At 44.9% G+C, this 22,862-nt stretch overlaps 1 protein-coding gene across 4 annotated transcripts in view; it reads right to left on the bottom strand.

Annotated features, from left to right (window-relative positions):
• Nucleotides 1–3,738: 3,738 nt before the first annotated feature.
• SRGAP2 (SLIT-ROBO Rho GTPase activating protein 2) overlaps nucleotides 3,739–22,862 on the bottom strand; it is a 106,283-nt gene continuing 87,159 nt past the window's right edge. For all 4 annotated transcript variants that reach the window (XM_009991300.2, XM_009991299.2, XM_086627476.1 and 1 more), the window contains exons 14-22: nucleotides 22,609–22,686; nucleotides 20,566–20,700; nucleotides 19,123–19,228; nucleotides 17,440–17,664; nucleotides 14,019–14,098; nucleotides 9,752–9,932; nucleotides 9,183–9,329; nucleotides 6,763–7,090; nucleotides 3,739–4,122 (exon numbers count right to left, since the gene is read on the bottom strand). In XM_009991300.2, the coding sequence (XP_009989602.1) occupies nucleotides 3,739–4,122; nucleotides 6,763–7,090; nucleotides 9,183–9,329; nucleotides 9,752–9,932; nucleotides 14,019–14,098; nucleotides 17,440–17,664; nucleotides 19,123–19,228; nucleotides 20,566–20,700; nucleotides 22,609–22,686 (1,664 nt within the window). The remainder of the gene's footprint in view (nucleotides 4,123–6,762; nucleotides 7,091–9,182; nucleotides 9,330–9,751; nucleotides 9,933–14,018; nucleotides 14,099–17,439; nucleotides 17,665–19,122; nucleotides 19,229–20,565; nucleotides 20,701–22,608; nucleotides 22,687–22,862) is intronic.

The following is a 22,862-nucleotide window of genomic DNA, read 5'->3' on the forward strand; positions in this document are numbered from 1 at the left end:
AGAGCTCTTCCGAACGCGGAGGCGAACAGCCGAGCGACCGCTCGCCCCGTACCAAGTGCGAAGTGGGGAACTATAACAGATGGAATTTCTTGCCAAACTGAAGTGTTTTGATTCGGTAAATAAGTTTATGAGAACTTGGTTATCTTAACCTACTTTTGTGCAAGAGTAATCTTGCCTTAAAAAAAAAAAAATTTAAAAAAATCCAACAACAAAATCAACAAAAACTCCCAAAACCCAACATATGAGGTATTCATCACAGGAAACCCAAAGACTCTTCTTGAACAGGTATCAAAATACATACAATATACAACACTTTTTTTTTTTTCTGCTGTCACAGTGCACTCTAATTATTTAATCATTTTCATTGCAACGAAATACCCAGTACAGATAAAGTGAGAGAGTCTGATCATGTCCCACTGCTTTGACGTGAAGAACAAATTTACAGTTTATAACTGCGAGCCTTTGGATCACCTTAGAGAGGCAGAAATTTAGCAATCGTTAAAGCACACTGCTCAATTCCCAACTAGGGAAATAAACCAGAAAAGGTTAGAGCTTCAGAAACTATTAAGATCGATCACCTAAAATCATATTTTATTTTAAAAGTTTTGCTTTGGATTATTTCAATCCAACATCTGATGAACAAGAACCCTTTGTTCATACAAAGCACTATCAAACAGACATACGTTATTCCAGTTATCAAACACTTCTTGTCTTTACATTTGACACAAACATTACATAAAAGTCATGAAAGAGAATTTCCATGGAAGAGCTAGTATTTCTTCGGAATATGAAGATATGAAGTAACATTGATACCTCCCCAAGCAAACCACTGTGTCGTGCTTGTCCACTCTACATCGGTCTCTTCTACCAGGTGCCCACTGGTTTTGCAGGGAACGGTGCTGACGTTTCCAGCTTCTCCTTCCCACCTCTCCTGCAGCAACTGGTCAGGAAACACTTGAGGTAAATGTTCTCTCAGCCTTGTATGTTCACAGAGTGAAGTAGACAAGCTAAAAGTTTCCTTTTTCTGTTTTTTGTTTTTTGTTTTTTTTTTCTTTTCATTCTCCCGTGTGTGTGTGTGCGCACGTGTGAATTTTCTGCTGGCTGGCCAGACCCGGAGCACGTGGAAGAGGAAGGATGATCTTCAGCCTGCCATATTGCTTGCTGTAAGTGTAAGTGTCAATCACAGTGCACACCAAAATTCCAGTTGAGTTGCTCAATATACAGGTTATCTTGCTAAGCATATTCCCCTTGACAGTAGGATTGTCCCAGAGCTGTGGATGCTGTAGAGAAGCACATTAATTCACATACAGACAGTTGCTGTTACAGGAACCTGAAGTTTTTTTTATCTCTTATTTCCACTCACACTTCAGACCTCGAAGATAGAAAAGAGCATCTCCTCCAAATGCGCTGTGCGTGGCTGGACACTTAATTCTTAGAAACATGAATGCTAGGCATAAAAAATATAAAGAAAATAAGGCATTACAAATGAGTTGAAGTAAATTTACAGAGATCCTGCTCTTGACACAGATTAACTTTGGTCATTTATGACCAAAAAAAAAAGAAACCCAAAAACTCCCTACTTAAAGTAAATGCCAGAAAGTTCTGCCTGAGCAAAAAATTACAAGTTTAATTCTATTTTTCCTCAAAAGAACAAGTGATTCCTTGGTGGTAGATGTCCATCAGAACCTGAGAGCAAAGGTCGCTGATTGCACTGCTGGGGATCTTCCCCTGCATGAGGAACAGAGTAAGGTCCAGGGACAGTCACACACGTACCGCGGTGCTTCCCAGGGGGAACTGCTGCTACAGATCAGCTAAGGAAAACGAGTAATAGGAGTGTTCTCACTGAAATATTTCCAGTGTTCCCCAGTTTTCCCACGTTCTTAATTTAGGGCACAGAGAAAGCTGGTCTTTTCAAAACCCGTCATTAATATGGATATATTACATCTGTAGAGATGGGGGGTGTGTGTGGGGATGGACAGGGACACAGTAAAACCCTGTTCACTTCCCTGAATAACATCCTAAATGAATCAGAAAAATACGTTTCAGAAACTGTTCCTAGAAATTTTTGTTTCTTCTTTTTCAGTTCCTAAGTGCCAATTAAAACAACATTGCAGTCACAAGGAAGCTCAGTGTGAGAAACCTAAAAACGTAAAAGAAACTCAGCTAAATGGGAGAGAAAAATTATTTTTTGTATCTTGTCCTTGCCCAAATTTATTTGATGAAAACCTAAGGTGTGCAGCTTTTTTTTAAATCCCAGAAAAGCATGGGAACAAGGCGGACTGAGGGTCAGCCAGTCTCCTCTCTTGCAGGACCGCGAGATCTTCTTTACCGTTGTAAGTGGCACATGCCTTTTTATTTTTTTTTTTTTAACTTAAATAAACGTTAGCATTGCGGAAAATTCTCAGCAGAGTACAAAAGAGTTCATGCAGCCTGCTAGTGGCTGAAGCATTTGCTGCCTACTGTACAAATACAAACACTAAGAGTTCCTTCACGTGTCTGCGGAGTCCTGCCAGTCTCCCACGGAACACGCAGGGAAGCTGCTCCAGAAGCTGCACGCTGTCACGTCGCCGTCCCCAGCAGCGTCTCCCACCCCGCTCTATAAGAGCAGAGATCCCTCAAGCAGTTCACAGCGGTCCCCGAAGCGTTTGCAACCAGAAAGAGGGAGAAGATACAAAGCTTGAGAACTTCTGATTGAAGTTTTTACAGTGCTTGTAACTGGGATTTTGGTAAGGATCCATCTTGATACATGATCAAAAAGAAGAACGTGTGCGTTAGTAAATGAACTCCCATCAGGGTACGCTTAGTTTTCAAAAGTTAGAGTGTTTTTACATTCAGTCTCCCGAGACCACACACCACATCACAGCCTACGGGCTGAAAATTACACTGAAAAACAATAAAACTGTTTTTTAAATACGGGAGAGCAAAGAGGGAAAACAGCTAGATTGTCCATAAGCAACAACTGGGCTCTTTCTTATGCTCCTAAACCTCAGGAACATGTTTGTTTATATCTGCACAGACACATATTACGTATAACTCCACAAAATCTAAGAGTGTTCCAGAGTAAACTATTTTTCATGACAAGTGTCGACTGAAGGATGAGGCTGGATGGCCAAGAGCTTTGGCCCTGGGGGGAGCAATGGGGGAGCAAACAAACAAAACCAGAGGATGTGATGGAAGTCGAGACAGACCCTTGACCACCATGGCACCAGCGGGCGACATCATCATCATAATAATAATGCACAAGAAACAGGCATGTCCAAGCTCCACGTAACCAGTGGCACCAAAACATGCAATAGACTAAAATCTATCCTATTGTTTCCCTGTGATAAATGAAACACGGAATATATAAGTCACTACACCAGTATTCAAAACATGATGCCACTAAATACTTCCTTCAGTGGCCAAACGCTTGAACAAGGCATCAACCAGAAACCAAGATCCAACTCATCGCTCGTTGTGTGTTTTCCTCCTCAGCTTCACAGTGACCCGATGCTGGATTTCCCAAGCGTGGCAGGAACTGCTTTGCCTCACGAACATACTGATGTGGGTACATGGGACGAGGCTGTTACCACTTGGTTTACTCCCAGGAAGTGCTCCCAGCAGTAAGTAGCAGTTCACAACTAACCTTCAGCAGAAGTTCAAAAAAAAAAAATGAGTTAAATAGGAATTGTAATGTCTTTAAGAGAGTCTCTTCATCTGGAACAATACAGTTATACCCACAGAGCAGCATCAAGTTTATCAGACAGTACAGGACTTGTCAGTGGGCTGCTGAGATGCAGAGGAGGCGACGCCGGGGCTCGTGGCGTTTGTTTTGGGGAAAACTGTGGGCTTCGGCCGAGTCGCCGGAGGTTTCACCTGCGTGGCCATTTTGACCGACTTCACTGGCCTGAAGGTGCACGGAATGTCGCCGGCCGTGCTGGCGCTGCGCTGGAAAGCTGGTTCAGTGTCCTTGAGGATCTGAGTGTGCAGAGGGCTGGAAGGTTCAGAGGTGGGGGCCACCACCGGTGACGTTTTCAAAGGCTCCAGGGTGTCGAGGACAACATCTGGCGTGTGCTTCACGCTGCTTTGCCTTTCCAGCTCCCGCAGCTCGTTCAGGGCAGAGTTCATAGTAGCTTCAATATCCTGCAAACACAAAAGAGAAACTGAGTGAATAACAGAACCCAGACACACGAGTGCAGAGATAAAAGCCAGTCTTGGAGAACAACGTTATTTGTTTTCAGCCTGTAAACACCAACACTCAAATCAACTGGTGGGTCAAGGACCTCGAGGTGTCGCAGTGAAACCCATGCCAAACTACACAGCGTTACGTTCCGAAGCCAATAAGCAGTAATATTTTCCATTAACGAGGCAAAATAATTGCTAGCACTTTCTCGATGCTAATCTGGTCCTTTACTGGTCCTGCTGCTGCCTGGACTCTGAAGGCGAGTCCAATCCCAAAACGCAGCAGCCAACAGAAAAGCACGCGATTCAAAGTATTGGGATCCATTCCGGTACGTGAGATTCCGGAGAGCAAATTCTTGAAGAAAGGATTGATGGGTTTGACACCAGCTGATGGGCCACACACCGAATGCTGAAATCCTTGTGTGCTCCAGCTGCCTGACTGGTTTTTCTGCTGTCCGAGCTGACTTCCCTTCCCAGAAAGGTACAACGAGGGACTCAAAATTTTAATGTTTTAGAAAACACAGAAGATATCAGAAACATACAGAGAAATTCAAGTTGGCACTCTCCTTCCTCTTATAAAACATTACAGTTATTAACAAATAAACGTAAAAAGAACTTTTTTTGTTCCCAGCTGTGGCAGGACCTACACGTTTGCTCCAGCCGCGCTGCGGAGCCCACTGGTGCAGGGAATTCACTGGAGAGCAGAAGAGCTCAGCCTTTCTGTGACTCACGGTTTTGGCTACAGCTTTTTAGCTTCCTTAGAGGTTTTTTAGGGGGTGGGGAAGGTAAATCAGTCAAGGAATGGTGGAAGAAACCAGAGACAGTAATCCGACACCTCCGAGTCTATCTTGAGGCCAGGCAGATTTTACTTGTGAAGTTGGGGAAAATATGTAAAATGCACGGTGATCATTAGGTGGTGTTCGAACAGATGGTACAGGGCAAAGAGAAACACCAATTTAACAGCTTTCCCCCTGCCCCCCTGTTTGTTGTGTTGCTTTCCTCACCCCCCCTCCCCTCCTTTTCTTTTTCTCCCCAGACTCTTCTCCAGCGAAAATAATGGAGTTAACATTCTGGCAGGAAGAGGAGACAGAACAACTTCAGTTAGAGCTTAATTGAAAAAACAAAGAAACTGATTTATGTCAACCAAAGCCTTGGAAGGACAATGAAACATGAAGACAACGAGAGCCATATAGAATAATTCCACTGGAATAAATGGGCTAAAGATATTCATAACAGCAAAATATAACCATCAGAGTATGTATCAGATTTTTATTTGGACCTTGTTTACTACTTGATGTTGCTGTTTTGTCAATAAAAATGATGTTTAACTTTCCCATATCTTCCCCCAGCTCTTTAGAAACCTACAAACTCCTGAACCAGGCAGAGAAGTCAGGTCTCCCAGGGCTGGCTTTGTAATCCGAGACCCAGACATTCCTTGGCTTTAGATAGATCCATGGCATACTGCAAACAGTTGGTATGGGCAACATACGTGCGCGGGCACATCTAACAGCTCCGAGTGGGAGAAAGAGAAGATCCTTCACAGAAGAAGGAAATCTGTAACATGTACATCATTCACCCCATTAGTAGCTGCCACTTGTTGAAATTTCAGTGTGACTTCCAGTTGCTCTCTGTTCTACCTGCGAGGCCACAGCCGCAGGGATGCAAAGACAGCGCTTGTGCCTTTGGTCACCGCGGTCACCGCGGCAGCAGCACGGACCCGGCCCAGGACGGGACAGATCCCTGCAGATCGAGATGCAGAGAACACGCACAGAGACCCAGAACCTGTAATAAACCAGTCTGTGTCAAAAGTAGCAAAGATGACCAATACTAAGAACACTTTTCCCTTTCAGCTGCAGAGAGGAATTTGAGAGGATGGTTTCCTCGCTGTCTGCTCGGTGTGGGGAGTCGGTCCCAAAAGCGAGAGCTCTTTGCAAAGTCACCCACAGCTGCACGTGCACCGGGAGCCTGCCCTCGTTCCAAGGCATTGAACAATTGTCTAAACATTGAATTGAAGGCATTGAATATTGTCTAAACAAATAACCAACGAAAACCAGCAGTATTATGTTCAAAGCTGGTTTCCAATTGCACACTGAACCCTGTAAGCATATAAAGATGCCACTGTGAGCACGGTACGACTCAGCAGCCTGCTTTTATTTTGACTGTAGTACTCCATATGCCCCCAATGCCTAACCACAGGCAAGCCTGCACAACCGACAGGAGAATGCTGCATTGACACTAAATACTTTACTTTTCTCATGTCTTGAAGTTATGATTGTTTAATTTTCTGCTGACAGCTTTGGGATCTGTGTAACTTTCTGAAATGGACGTTTTTATTGTTGAAACTAAATTCTGAATAATGAAAAAGGCCAAGTTTTTGCAGAGGAAGGACCCGACTGTTTATCTTTGCTCATGAAAACAGCCTCAGTGACTTACACCAAGTGAGGCTGAAAGACTCGACTCGAGCTGCGGAGCAAGTTCATACTGCACTGGGAGAAGGGAAGGGATGCGAGATTAAATCGGACTTCACATTAAAACACCTCATTGTATCCAACATCCTTCATGTTTTCAAAACAAACCTTAAGGCAAAGCTCTCCCAATTACCTGTGCAATGACCTCAGGGTCCATGGGCCGGTGGTTGTTGAAGCTCTTGGACCTCCCTGCTGTCACAGTTTTCCTGATCTGCGGGCTGTCTATCCTGTTCTTCAGAGACGAGTGTCGGCTGATAGAATTGAGGCTGCCGTGGCCACTGATGGAGCATTTATCTGGAACCTCCTTAGGAAGACTTTGGCTCATAATGGGCTGAGATGAGGGTCTGGAACCGGCTATGGCTCCTGGGGAGGCTGGTTCTGCCATTGAACTACCTAGTCCATGGCTGTCACTTTGACGGAAGGCTCTTCTGATGCTGCCTGACTCTGGTTTCTTTCTTTGCCTTCAGTCACAAAAGCAAAACAAGTCAATACAAGCAGGTACACATAACGGGCTGTAATTTGAAGATATCCCCCCAAAACAACACAGAGGACAATGGGAAGAGACATAAAGATACCCAGATTACAAATACACCCAGGATTTCAGGAGTCGTTGTGAAACAGTAAAATTATAAATCATTCCAGTTTAACACTTCTAACAACAAGACTGAGTTTCTGGCAGCTGTGCACATTCATAGCAAAAACAGAAAACTTGGATGGAACGTATTTAACTTGGTCAAGAAGAAACGAATTTATATTTGAACAAAAAAAACCCTCTGTGCCATCAACAGGTTTTGATGATTTGTTTTTATTACATTAGAAGAGCAGAGCTACAATTTTTGACTGGAGGACACAGTATAAGTCTACTAAGCTCCTGGCCCAAGGCATCAAGTTATTGTTTTCAGAGATTGGCAAGCAAAAAACCCCATAGTTTGGGGTTAACGATCATTTCCAATATTTGCTGGTGGTATAGATGTTTCTTTTTCATTGCTTTAGCAGGACCATGAGGCTTTATGTATGTAGGGCTACAGATATACCAAAAGATGATGTCAAATGGATGAGCTGGTCCAAACAATTTAGTTTCTACCCCAGCACCATGCAGTCTGATAGCACGATTCCATTCAAATCATATGAAGGCCAACGCAGCAGAATACTTTATGCCATAGGTCTGAAGCTTGGCATCCATTATACAGGGAAGGATCCATTTATATATAGCACCAGCCCCATGAATAACTGCAAGAAAGTGTTAACTCCAGTAGGATTTTGGCATCCAAATAATAATTCAGTGGGTGGCACAACTGTCATTGCGAAACCATCTGATTTAATTTTGCTCAAGTCTGTTCACACATAGGTCAGAAGATTCATTCCTAAAGAAAAAACAACAAAATGAGTCTTATGCTACTATTGCTAAATATCAGCTTCCCTAGTAAAGGGAAAAATACTGGAGTGGACATTACCCAGGCTTCGTAAAAACGCTACACACAACACTACCAAAACCAGCAGATGGTGAAGCTCCAACACAGCTCTGTTCTTTGTACAAATCTTTCCCTAACTGGCAGAATGGCATACTTCATTGGCTCACACAACAAATATCACAGAAGAAAGCCCAGATCCCAAGCTGATGCAGATTAACATGGCTTCGCTGGTATCGATGGAGCTCTGCCAGCTCCCATAAACTAAGGACCAGGCTCTGTGTAGGACATCAGCAGGTCCAAACCTTTATAAAGGATGCATTTATGTTAATACCTTTATAGACTACATTCTGTTAAATTAACTGATGTTTAAAAATATCCACTCCCATAAAGCTGTACTTATCATATTAATGCCTTCACTGCACAATAGAGAGATGTGGGTTCTTTTAATATTAAAGAAATAATCAGAAAGATATGGGGGATATGTCTGCTCTAGAATAATTACATCACAGATCAAGAAATTTAGTCTGTTACTAGCTTAAATTCCCAGGTGTTTTTATTATGTTGAGTGTTGGCTAAAGTAACAATTTCTGGTTGAGGAGGTAAAGTTAAAGCAACAGGGAGGTGCGTTGTTTCACTGCAAGCATATGGTTAGTACCCTAAAGTGAGAAGTGCTGCAGAAAGGAAAGAATGTTACGGGCAATGCCAGATGGTGGGACTTAAGGTATGTCATTTAGCACAAAACGTGACACTAGTTTCTGAAGAAATTGTTCCCCATCCCGTAAAACAAAACGTGTTAAATGTAAACGAGACATAACAAGTCACAGAACATAACGAGGAATGGGAACGCACAATTGCAAGAACTCACTCCACTATTCCCCTCCCATTCTCTCGGCGCTTAGGTTATAAAACAGGACATATTTTGGAAAAAGGAGAACAGATGGCACCTGGGGGATAGGGAAGAGAAGCCAGTGGGATTTTAAATGAGCACTGGCCACACTAGTGACAGGGAAAGAGGACAGCAAAATGTGAGCAAGTTAGATGAGAGGGAAGCAGAGCATTAGTTACTTAGAATTAGAATATTTTACTGGACTCATCATCAAGATCTCTACAGTTAGGTAAAATAACGCAAGGCTGTTCTTACTTGTTGATGTTTGCAAGGTAAATATCTGCGACGTGACCCCCACTTGGGCAACTGGCACCAGCTCTAGCAGTCACTTTTTCTTCCGGTGGCTCAGAATTTATTTCTATTTCAGACTTCGGGCTGGATCTTTCAGAGATACCATCCTCACTAGGAAGGAGGAGGGAAGAAAATCACAACCAAAACAGGACCAACAGCACTGAATTTCAAGTACAGCACCATGTATGTAAACATACAAGCAGGAAAACAGCGCTGTGCTAGCATCTTTCTCTTAAGAATCGTTACATATCTTTCAAATGAGAGAGCCTGATTTCTGTGAGCAACCTGGCGATCCCAGCTCCGTGTCTTTAACAGGCTGGCAGCACCAGAACAATTTTTGTATCACGCCTCCACAGACGTGGACTCCAACGCCTCTGCGAAGCTCTGCTTGTTTCAAGAGGACTCCCTTCTTGCAGGGAAGGTCGAGGGATGAACTCTCCCCACCTGGTGTCAGCATCTTGACACCAACATTCCATTCCACACCTGAATTTTACGCAAGCCCATCTCTCAAATGGGCTAGAAGTGTAACATACGTGTCTTGAACGACGATGTACTGATGAGGAATGAGGCCGTCGATTCCGTTGTGCCGTCCCTCCCACCAGTCGTCCGAGGCTCGCTGGTAGAGCAAGAGAGAAGCTCCTTTTTTAAAGGACAGCTCCCGTGCAGTCCTGCCCACATAGTCGAACTTTGCTATTGCTTCTATGGGCTCACACTCTAGGAGACAGAAGGGAACAAACAGTAATTCACTGAACACTTGGGCTCAGGTAAGTATTCAACAGTTTAAACCTACCATAAACCAGCTGATGATGAGAGCAAGGAATAGAGGATGAAGTATTGCTTCGTGATGCAGCAGCGAGTTGAAGCAGTACGATTCAGAGGGGAATCCCCCCTGTCATATGGGGATGTTGCAATTTCAGCATTTACCTAATGTTTACGTGGTGGACACATCTGTGTTTTCCAAATCATCAACCCACTTACAGCAATTCAGTGTGCAAAGATGGAAATGGCAACGGCACAATTAGTATCTTGTTAAAATAAAAAAATATTTCAAAGCTGGGTAGCAATCAGGTATGTTCCAGACAAAAATCTGCCTATGGTACACCTTCCTAAAGGTGGCTAAACTAAACCTCCTGGGCAGGCAGGTGTTGTTATTGGCATTTAGGGAGGGAAACGTCCTCTGATTCCAAGCTGCTTCAGAAATAAAGCGTCTATTCAGGAGGAAATTTCTGCTGCCTGTGAGGTTCACCTGACCCAGGGGACCGGATTCTGGCACCGTGGGAGGCCGTGCTATTCATCGAGCTGTCATGGAAGCTAAGGAAAACATTCAGTGCCTCCAGCGCCGTGGTTTGGGCAGCGATCGGGAGAGCCAGCGGCTCCCGCGGGCTCCGTACGGCTGGGCTGCACCGTGCACACGCTGAGCGCGGCAGTGCTGCGCTTGGAGCTGCACAACGTGCTCCAAATCCCACTGCTCCTCCTCGGAAAGCTCACAGAATAACTACAGCCATGCTGTGTCTGCAACCAGCCACTAATCTGGGGCCCTGTAGGACTCGGGTACTATACAGAGGGACAATATGGGCGTTTAGACACTTGGGAAAATCAGTATGAAATTCACGCGGATTATTTTTAAGACTTAGAGAAATCTGCCATTGGTTGAGTCTAAATATATATTAAACCAGGTCCCAATTCTAGGCAGGAATCAGGGGAATGGAGATGAGCTCAACCACGCAGTCTCAGTGGATTTCAGCTTCCAATTACTTCAAAGGAGCTTTAACACAGTGAAGCAATCCATGGAAATCGAGTTCTTTCCTGGAGAAAGAGATTTGTGGTCCCTCTTCCAGGACAAGGAAAGGTACATCATTTCCTACCGAGATCTCCTCAGCATCACAGGAAGTTTCTACAGCACAAGGGCCAGCCAAAAACGACTGGAAGGCCAAACATGAACCGTTGCTTTTACAATTATTCCCCGAGAGAGCACACGCTCAAGAATTAGGTCTCCAAGGTGGACTGCAGGCGGGCAAGGGAGTGCTTGAGAAAACGTACAGCGCAACTCCATGGGAGCGAGCTGCCGCTGCAGTACCACCATCTCATCAGCTGGTCTGAGAGAGCACCAGGATCTCCTACATCAACCCCCCAACCATTAATTTCTCCATTACCAAACCAGACAGCTCAGAATTGTGTCAAATCACACATTTCAGGTGAGCCTGTGGTCAGCTGCACACGAATCCCGTTATCAGCCCTCAGCAACCAGCGAGAGATTTGCAAGGGTGAGAAAAGCCTGGCCCGTGCCTGCAGCTTGTGATAGCTGCCTTGCTCCAGACTCCCCGAAGCACATGGTTATCTGGTTCTGGCTCCTTCTCTTCTCTTGCTTGTTTTGCCTCTGGAGCCAGCTTCTTCATAACACTAAAAAACCGATAATGCTGTTTTTTGGTGTCCCCCTCCATTTGCGAAGGGGATGGGAGTGTGGTTTTGTAAATTCCATCTGTTTCATTAAGAAGTGTTTATTGTTCCAGATGAGTGCGGCACTCAGGTTTCTTATGTTTCCAATTTGCTTTTTAGGACTCTGGCTTTCGTCCAGAGAAGTGATTTTAGACTCTAATTTCCAGTAGCTTTTTCCTACTACTCTTATGCTCAGAGAAGAAAGCTGTGTGAAGAAAGAGCAATAAGGCTAAGCCAAACAATTACCCCTGCCAGTCTGACAGCCTGTGCAGGAAAGCAGCAGTTTAAAATCTTTCCACTCACACACATAATTTAATGAACACACAGCCTGCCTGTCTTTTGGCATTTCTGACCTCCTACGTCTGTCTCAAACCGGAGTGTCCACTCGCTCGCACGGTGAACGGCACGGATGCTCTGCAAAACACGACCTGTCTCCCTACCCCAAAAATCGATCCCTTCCTTCGGCGAAGGCTGCTGGGATGGCAGCTTTACCTTGAGAGGACTAGTGCCAGCCTCACAAAAAAGCTGAAGGAGCAAGTGCTTGGTCACATCTAAAGACTGAAGGAGTGAGAAAAACCTACCAACACCCATCCCACTGAGTGGCGGAGTTGTACGCTGCACGTCCGACGAGGATGCCCGAGGTGTGACACCGCATGGCATCATTAGAAGGATGCGAAACTCCTCAGTTAACCAGACCTTGCTGCTCCCTCAAAGAGAACAGAGGCCCAGCTCCCTCTGCTGCTTCGGTGCCAAACGCTCCCCTCCAAATGCTTCCTATGGAATATTCCATGTAGGTTGCAGAACTCCATCCAAAACGCCTCCAAATTTTACCTTGCTCAGGGGCCCCACGCAATCTAGTTCCAGAGGCTGTAAAACGTTGTCCTCTAATCTCTAACTGCTCGTTTTCTCATCACTGCACCCTCTCAGCCACATAAGCAACCTAAAAATCCCATAGAGAAACGAGGCAAGTACACCCCATGGTGTATCAGCCTGCAGACTTCAGTCCCAGGCTTTTCAGACACGGGATGAATTAGCCTTTCCTTCATTACAGCAATGAAATTGCTCCTTCTTTAGGTGCAAACTCAGAAAGGACATGTTTTCATGCATTTTCAGAAAGAACACTGTTCAAGACAGACAGAGAACTCGTGTTTCATTCCTGTATGCTTTGTGTTTCCTCCCAGCAACCTTGGTGAGGAGTTGCTGTGACAGTGCTTGACCTTGCTCAGGCAGAACTGATTTTTCCAGCGTTTCTAGCAGCGCTCAACTTTGTTAGTGGTGCATGAACACCATGAAGGCAGTGGGAGCACAGAAATGCCACAGGAAAGGTTTGTTAGGCAACTGCTGGAGCAATGAGAGCCAAAAGCAGCACAGTAGCACAGGGTAGGGCCACTGAATAAATTACTAAAGACCAGCTCAAAAAAGATGCCACCTAATTTGCAAGAAATGCTACCTTCTTCCCACCTTCACAACTGAGACCATCACAAGTAAAACCATTGCAGAACTTTCTTAGACAACTGCAAGGGCCCAAAGCCCAAGAACAAAACCATATTCTGTCCTGTTTTGGTCAAGATCACTTTACATGCTGGTCAGTATTCTGGGGATCTCCATATCACATCAGTAACATAATTCTGCTCTGGATGGGGCTCACGTGCAGCTGCTCCCCATCGTAGAAAGAGGCTTTGGAATTATCAACAACAGACACTCCAAGACTGTGGTGTCACCTTTTCCTCAGGAAATATAATTAAACTCTCAGTGTTGGCACCCCTTTTTTCACTGACCAGACAGGAAGAGTAACAGAGTTTGCCAAATATGACCCAAAAAATATCAATTAGAGAGGCCACCAGGATCCTCTTCCATAAAACCTGGCTCCCAGTGGAAAAGAAGCAGGTTTTTTATTTTATTCCTTAAAACAGGAGCACTGGGGCTTAGGGCCCTCACAATTCCCCTGCCAAAGCTACCAGAAGGGGAAACGCCTGGCACACGCGGAGGGGAGTGGGAGCACACACTGAAACACATCCAGCCTTTGGCTCCACGCTTCCCCCATGACTTCCAACTCCAACATCCTTCTAGCACGCAGATGAGCTCAAACAGCCATGCAAGCACACAGTGTGCCCAGGCCTGCTGCTAAGATAAGATACCCTTGAAAAAAGAGAAGGGATACTTTAAAAATAGTGAGGTAACTTCTAAGGATCCCTGCTGATCCCGTACCTTTTTACTTTCTGGCATCAAATGCTGTATGTGATGTTTCAAGTGACTATTCTGATTTGGATCTAACTTTGAGCTTACAGTACAAGGCACTATCTTCTCTGCCTCCCCCACAGGAGGTTGCGCCAGTTAACCAAGGAGTCAATAGACTTTGCATACCATCATCACTGGTGTGGTGTTCAGCCGTAACGTCCTGAACCGAGTCTTCTGTTGAGGCTCTCTCCCCGTGAGGACTTTCACTACAACAGAAGGAAACAGATGGTGCTTTACACGGGTAGAAATTGAGTTTCTGCATTTACAAAAATCAAAGATACCTTAACTAGGAACATCCCTATCAGAAGTCAGCATTGAGGTTCCACTGTGACAGCACTTTGCGTATGCATTTGCACATACTGAAGTCAGTGTGTCTAAAAATTAAGTTCTTATTTGATCAGGCAAACTGAACATTTTCGTTAGCCTCCTTGTATGCTATCAGGAAAGTCCAACTTCAGATCTTACAACTCAGACCTCTGGAGATGTTCAGAAGTCAGATAGCAGTGGCATGTTGGGTCTAGCTCCTCTCTGCCATGCCAGAATTATTCCCTCAGCTGTATTCTCCATCACTCTAATTAGCTCATTAGATGACTGATGAGATAGCTGCCACTTCCTGGGGGAAATCATTTCTCAATTCATAATGATATTTCCAGGTCCGAGTTTGTCATCTCCCTCCTTCCCTTTTATCACAATCTTGAGTTGCCCATTCATTTCACTGAAACACTCCCACAGCCAGATTAATTGCCTGGAATCTTTATTTACAGAGCACCTAAACCACCAAGAGTACTCATTGACGTTTTGCACGAAGAGAAGCTTTGAAAGGATCAATAGACAACAAGTGGCAACCAAAGGTTATGTTTTTGAAAGAAGCTACACGAGCAGTTCCCTCAGGACAAGAGCAGAAAGGAAACTGGAAGAGGATCCGCTGCCTCTCCCAAGCAGCTCCGCAGACCGGCTGCCAGCTGGCAGCGCTGCCCGCCTGCCCTGCCCACCCTGCCCTGCCTGTGTTAGGAGAACAAAAGTGCTCACTCCTCATCTTACCAGATGCTGTTGCTAAAGAGAAAACGTGTTTGCTGCACCCTTACACTGTAACTCATTAAAGCTGATTTTTAGTGCTCTTCACGCAGTAACAAATTCATCCCTCGTTTGGCCTTGCACTGGTTACAGTGCTCACGGGTGGAAAGTGCTCTCCCTTTGGTAATCTACCTCCTGCACTCTTTTAAAGAGGAGAAAAAAAGAAAAAGGAGAAGGGGTAAAATGTTTGAATAATTCTGCCATCTCATTATGCTTAATCCATGTGACACGAAGCTGCCCCACCATCTTCTGAGTCAGTACCTCAGGAATCAACCTTTCCCATCCTTTGCAAAGTCTTTATGCTACTTAATAAAGTTTACAGAAGAAGTTGAAGCCAAGTGGAGGTCCCAAGAGGAGCACAGCATTGAGGGCTAAAGTTTCACGCAGACTGTGAAGTAATGTCGCGTACGGCCAACATCAAAGATCCAAACACTGCACAAAGACCACGTGCCTCTTCCTACCTATGCCTCCAACAGCACTTTTCCACCCAAAAATCCCGTTCTTGCTGCAGACTCAGTCTATCGTGTGAGCCCCGGGATGTGCAGTGTTAGTGCCAGGCTGCTGGGTTTCACCTCGAGGGCCCCGAAAATGCAAACAATATATACTGTCAGAGGAACCCAGTGCAAGTTGAGTTTCTATAAGCTGCCATCTTCCCTGCAATCCTGAGGACCTCACGTGCCAGCATGCAGGCTCCTGGGCTCTGCCCGTGCGGTCCTCGCACAGTCTCAGACGGACGGGCAGACGCAGCCCGGTCCCAGGCTTGACTCCAAAGCAGTATTTCAAAGATGCCTGCAGCGCAGCCCTGAATTTGTCACCAGCTCTGCCCCTTGCCCTGCCCTCCTCTGCCCGAGGCAAGCCCTTCCAAAGCTCCTCGGCAGCTGCCAACGCGCAGCGAGAACTCGGGCACAGAGGCGCGGGGCACGCGAGCCGTGGCGCAGAGCCCGGCAGCCTCCACGCCAAAGCACCACCCGCCACTTCCCCCGCATGGAGATGACTCGGCCCAGCGAGGTGGCACCGGGCGACTACCAACGTAGCAGGCTCCCTTCCCCATGAATCAGGGAACGACACGGCTGCGCGCTGCTGCTCGCCGGCGTTGCGGCGAGGAGCCCTGTGGGCAATAACCAACAGCTATCTAAATACCAGGGCTATGAGAAGGCTTGAATGGGAACCAGATGCTTCTTCCTGGCTCTATTAGGCGGTCTCCCTTGCTTGCTTCTATCCTTCTCCACTTAATAGGGGTCTCAGGTCAGAGTGGTTCGAAAGGGCAACGAAGAAAAACACAAATGCCTCAAGAAAATTGGTGTTACCTTCCAGGACATTTTGCCTCCCACATACCATGAGAAGCGTCGCCCATACTGAGCGTACTGAACATTTCACGTTTTATACCCTTCACCTTACGGGACAAAACCTCTTGTCAAAGTTAACGTGCTTCCTTAAAGTCATAAAGATTCTGACTTTTTTTTTTTTTCTCTACAATTCTTTCACATATAACATCAGCTAAAAACATCAGAGCGAAGGGTAAAATTAACGGAATTTCCAAAAGAGGCTCTGGCAAATCTTCTGCATCCAGCAGAAAGTCTAGAGGAGCCTCTCCTCACCGCACGTCTGTGGAGTGAGCTGATAGCTAAAGCTACCCCGAAACAGCTCAGGGAAACAAGGCTAGCTCTGTCACCAGCGTGACTTCATTAAAAACTGTATTTATTTTAGTGTAGGAAAATAATCATTTGCATTCCTGGGACACTGGAGGAGGGAAGGAGCTGGGGGAGAAGCAGGAGACAATTTAACATTCCTCATTTTCAGAGGGAGGAGAGATCAGCTTGGCCAGCAGGAAAGAAAACACCTCCTTTCCTTCCCCCACTCCCCAACCTTCCACCCCAGATGACAGGAGCCGCTCTGGCTGAATTGCTTCCAGATGTGGCTTTCAGACTGAACATGCGGCTGGGCCTCTGGAGCTTTAAGCTGGATGGAAATGGTGATTTTGCATTCCTCCCTCTTCCCTCCCCCACCATCAGTGCTGCCCTGAAAATTACACCATGCCACAGCTTTCTAGGTTCAGTTGCAAGTGACCCCTGCATCCGAACCAAAGGCACTCAAGACAAGCAGAAGAAAAAAAAAAAAGACAAAAGAAGGAGAAAAAAAAAAAAGTTTTTTAAAAAAACACAAAACAAACATGGATTGATTTTGGCAGCTACCATACCAGAACATCCAGGAAAATCCCTACACAACCTTGCCCTTCAAGATAAGTGAGCTAGCTTTGACAGCTGAATAGCTACTTTCTACCAGCTTATTTCTTTTAAGTTGATGACTCTCCAGAGATGCCAGCGCCATCTTCTCTTCCATAAAACAGATTTTTGAAAGGCTGGGCCAGATGCTTGAATCCAGAATTAGACAACGCAGAACACATGACTGTAGCATGCTAATCCGTAAATAAATATCGACCCATTCATTTTCTCTTCAGCGGTATCTACCGTACCAGTAATCCTCGATGTTTCCACCTCTGCTATAGACTGGACCCTCCAGCTCCCTTGGTCCTGGGAAGATGTTCTCATGTTGGATGATGATGGTTTTGATCAATTCATTGACATGAGCTTGGCAAGAGACTTGATCATGACCTTCAGGCACGGACATCAGCGTTGGCCCAAAGCAGATGGCTAAATTGTAGGGATCCATCATGTTCTCTTCACTGAACTGAGATAAACTGCAAAAGACAGAAGCGAGGAGGAGGGTTAACAGCAGAAACCAACATTAGCAGCAGCAGCAGCTGGAGAACACACAGCTGAGCTGGGAAGGTTTGCTTTGGGCTTTCTGCTGTTTAAAACTGATCAGCTGGGACATGAGTGTTCTGGGTCTGTGTAAAAAATGAGACTGATGGCATTTACAGAGAAATGAAATAGAAAGCCCAAAAGGAGTTTAAAAGTGTGAGGGTATGTGAAAAGTACTGGGTGCTGACTTTACAAGGGGAGGACATTCTTCTTTAATCTTCATCTAATTCTTCTGTATTATTGCTGTTCATAGCCCACTTGCAGCCCAACACTCAATGCCAGAGTTGTATCAGGTTCCCTCTGCCTAAATGCACACGATCAAGTGTGCAGAGTTACATCCCTTCTCCAAGGCCCAGGAGCTTCTCAAGTGGGCCTTTTTTGGGACTCTTCTTCAGGATTTCCCAGCAAACTTGAATCTTATAGTTTCTATATGGTTCCATTCTTTAAAACGCAATTCGTATCTCATTAAATTTTGTCCCAAATCTACAATTTAAGCCTTTCATGTACCAATTAAATATTGAACAGAAAACTACACCCCAATACAATTCCCCTTGAAAACCCCTGTTTTCTAGACCACTACTTGGAATAATTTAAAGCTACTGAGCCTGGAAAGCCACATTCAGTGATTCCAGCAGTGACATCTGTGAAACAAACCCCCGGCTTTCCAAAGAGAAATAACCACTTGAATATATGGATAGGTTTAGTCAATGTCCGGCTCCCTCTTAATATGAACCTTTTAGAAAACCCTCAAACCCTAACATTGTCTCATTTTCATGTAAGAAATAGGATGTTCATCAAAAGTAACTGATGAACTGGAGCTTTACAAAAGCAGACAGGAAGCCTCAGGTCTCTGTTAGGTCAAAACATTGTCTTACAGTTGCATTTCTCTTTCCTCTAAGCGGTAATCAAAGGGCTTTGACAACGTATATACAACCTTCTGGTTAGAACATTTTCCCTTTACGCTACCTCAGGTGTCAAGACCACGTTACTGGAGGTCACTACTGAGTCCTTGCTGCCAAGCTACCCACTGAACCAGCCAACGGACTGTTTCAAAAAAATACACCCACTCTCCACCACTCACGTTACCTAGTACATGCTGCCCCTTGCTGGTGCAGGACCTAATTCCTGACTCTTTCCTATCACTTTTGCCTGGATTACCAGCATGTTATTCTCTTTCATTTCTGGAACTCCTTTGAGATTGCATTCCTATCATCAGGATGAACTTCGGCCAGGCTGAAAAGCCCAGGAAGATAGATGTGATAACAAGCTACTGTGGCATCTGCACCTTGAACTGTTGCTCAGCCCACATGCAGGAACATTAAGGCTGGTTCTGCCATTTGCCACGTTTATACCAAGTCCTACAGCAGGGTCATGGTGCTCTCAAGGATACTCACTGATTGAGGAATGCAAAGAGGTATCTCATTACAATCAGAGTGGTCTTCGGTAGGTTGAGAAGCACCTTCCGGATGTGGAGCGCTCTCTCTTGTAAATTATCCATTGCTGAAAGGAAGAAAGAGCACCAGAGAGTCACTGTATTGCCACACCCACAGCTTGCCACTGAGTCAAAACGCAACCAGTACACTATGATGGTTCCTGTGCAAAGCATTAAGAAGCGCAGCCAGCAGAGCAGCAGAAGGAGGAAGGAAGGGTCTGCCCATTTCCCAGATCCTCTGGCACTGCCTTCCCACTGGCATGGGAACGCAGAGGCTGCAGAACCTGTTGGCGAAGTCTTTGACAATGAAGGTCCCTGAACACGTGAAACTTCACTGCGAGTTCCTTCCCAGCGTGGGAGCAGTGGATGTCATCTGTTTCAATAGTTCTGGCACAATAGCTCATTCAAGTTAGCTCAGAAAGGTGGGTGTTTAAAAAAAATTGTATAACACTCAAAGGAAAATTAACATAGTTAAAGGGTGAGGCAAAAAGCTCTGTGTGCAGCAGCCTACTGAGAAATAAGTGGGCAGCATAAATCATCTCAGAAGGAAGAACTTATTTGGAAGCAGATTTTACTTTTCATATAATGTGAATTCAACTCTGCAGACGCATTTATCAGGAGAAGCAAACCACGAGCCGTTTTAGAAGCAGTTATCTTCTGCTTTACTTCAAAGGCTGCCACCGCAAAGGCCATTTCACTACTTGGACAATAGAACCATTCTTCAGCTCTGAAGGACATGGCAATAGTCAGGCCTTTTAAAGTGAGCTTATTATGTACAAAAAACACAAACAACCCTCTGCCTACCAGAACCACATTTAGAAACCATCAAAAATATTAACCACTCGGCTGCGACTGCCCTCAGGATTGATATTCTTTAAAAGGAGTCCATAGATGGCCCCTGATGGTTACAAAGCTATAAGGTACATGACCACCACCCACCTCACCAGCTACAGGGGGCATGCAGAAGCATGGCAGCAGACATACAGGCACTGCCTATCTATCCCACAGGGCCAGAAACCTGCGGGGGATCCCTGCTTCTGAGAGGGCATTTCTGACACCTTTTGATGAGAGGTCTTAAAGGTTATTTTTCAGAAGTGGGGGAGGTTGTTTTATTCTGTTTTAAAAGAATCCTGTCTCAGAAAATCCATGAGTCGGCCCTTAAAATACATTCATTTCTATCTCTTTGCTCATTCATTACAAAATTGCTATCAGAATAAGGATGGCTGTGACCAGGTAACTGCCCAGACTCTGGCTAGTAGAGAACAGGATACCAGTGCAACACAAACCCAACCAAAGTAATCACAAAAAGCTTATTTCAGAGTCAGGAAAAAGGGGGATGGGAGGAGAGAAAAGCGTGAGATTAGAAAAATTAATCCTATTTCTTCCGAGCTTTTCATATACTTACTGACACAGGCAATCAAATCATGGAAGATATCCTTGGGGAAGAGAGGGTGCTCCAGGCCTCGAAAATAGAGCTTCAGAACTCCAGCTATTGAATCCATGTCATGGTCATTCTGGTCCCCAGCCAATGGATCTTCCCCTTCATGACAAGCAAAGAAAAGCAAGCAAGAAAAATCAGAATACTGAAGAGAAGCATCAGACTGGAAGGATGCACCTCAGCTGGAGAAAAGGATTTATGCAGCAAAAAGTTAATCCCACCTACTCCAGCTGCACTACAACCAACGTGAGGCAGAGAGAGATCTCTCCCGTGCATCGCAGTCGAGAAGGGACGCCTGTGACAGCGATCCCAGGGGGCCTGGGACAGCTGTCTATCAAAGAGATGACAGCCTGACACCGGAGCGCCTGGCTTACGCCACGGAGGGTGATGTTGCTCCCAGAGCAGTAGTTCTGTGCTCCAAACATTCTGGTAAGGTGTGACCTTCCCAGATCCACCACGGAGGTGAATGTTACATGAGTCCAGGACTGGGTCTTCATGCAAACTCATGACTGAAGCTACGGTGGAGTCAGTGGGTACGAAGAGGCCACTGAGCACCGCGCACTTGGCTCAGCAGGATGCAGACATCTGACGCTGAACTGGTGTGGGGGGGGTGGTTCTGGGACAGGTAATTTGTCGCTGCAGATATGTCACAGTTTGTCTGTATTACAAAGGAAAAGATGCCCACTTAAGGAGCTGTTCCCTAGGGAAAACTCCCTATCAGATATAATTAGATTTAATGATGGGGCAATCCTCAAATTGAAGCTATAGATATCCATTATGTGACTGAAATTACCAAAGCTTGCCTATTATCTTAATAACACACAGGATAATAAATGGGCCACTACAAACCAGAGCATTATTCTTGTATTAACGGCCACCGAGGGTTCTGGATGAAGCAATAAACTGCAGAGACATTATTGTTAACTTTGTCAGTTCTGTATATCACATGCTTTACACAGACAAGTGAGACGAAGCAAAAAAAAAAAAAAAGGAAAAAAAAAAGAAAATCACTTTTTTATTTCTGCCTGTTAGTGGTGGAACAACTGGCTATTCTCCCAAGATGACTGGTATTTCCTTTATTTAAAAAAGGGTCTTTCAGTCTGATGTCAAGCCTTTACCTGCAGCCTATGAAACACGTTTCTGCTCCCTCTATTCTGGAGGATTTTAATTCTCAGGTAGATGGAGATGAAGACAGGTGAAATTAGACACCACACTTCACACATGTTTTTCATTAAACTTCTCCCTACCCAAAAGCAAAATAAACTTGCTATGTCTAATTAATTACTGCTCATCCCTTCCAACAGCAAGCACAGAAACACGATAACTATATTCTTTGAGAGTGATGTAGTCGGGGAATTAACACGAGCTGTGTCGTTCCCAGTGACCCCAGCAAAGACTGGGGAGACAGGCTGAGCACTGCCTGAGGAGCAAGCTCTTCTGAACCTGCTCTGCGAGGGAGAACAGCCCAGCAAGAAGCTGATGAGTCAGGAGGCTCCCAGCCGTTCTTTGCCTTTGTATGGAATGGTTCTTCACACAGAAACCCAAATCTATTAAAAGCTATGTCAAGTTAACAGTGTCTTGAAATCTACTCTCTCACTTGCTAATATTTAGAATAAATGTAGCCAAGCTGTGCCTCAAGAGCACAGAAAACGAAATTTCATCCTCTAGCAGGCAGCCTATTCACAAAGAGCTGGGGTTACACCCAATAATGAAATTCTCTATATCCTTTAGTGTTACAAATAATCAATATGCTATCAGACATGAGAGAAGATTGAATTCAGAGTATTTATTAGACAGACACTCTACAAGATATAAAGCATAATGCCAAACAACGGAGTATTCAAGGTTAATGAGCACTAGGGAAGTGGCTGGGCTAGACTCACTTAGGAAACACAAAAATCAAAGGAATATAACATAGGAAGTTGCACTCAAAACAGGCCATTTCAGAACATTTCAACAAATTAATACATTTGGCAATATTTCTGAGATCCTAGAATACATTCTCCTTACCTCTCTCAAATGCATTTTTTATGTCATTCACTTCAACCTGTGACCCAGACACTCTGAATATCCCTTCATGCTGCAAACCTGTAAGACAATAAGAGATGCTGATAACAATAAGATAAGATAAGCTGGCAGCTTCACCACCTACAGCATATATGATAAAGGAAAGATAAGCAGCACAGGCAAAAGTATGCTGTTTTAAAAGCTGTCTTTCCCTTATATGTCCAGGCACATACAGAATATGTTAAAACAGAACTCAG

The sequence above is a fragment of the Tauraco erythrolophus genome, chromosome 27 (genome assembly GCF_009769465.1).
Source record: "Tauraco erythrolophus isolate bTauEry1 chromosome 27, bTauEry1.pri, whole genome shotgun sequence".
Lineage (NCBI taxonomy): Eukaryota > Metazoa > Chordata > Aves > Musophagiformes > Musophagidae > Tauraco > Tauraco erythrolophus.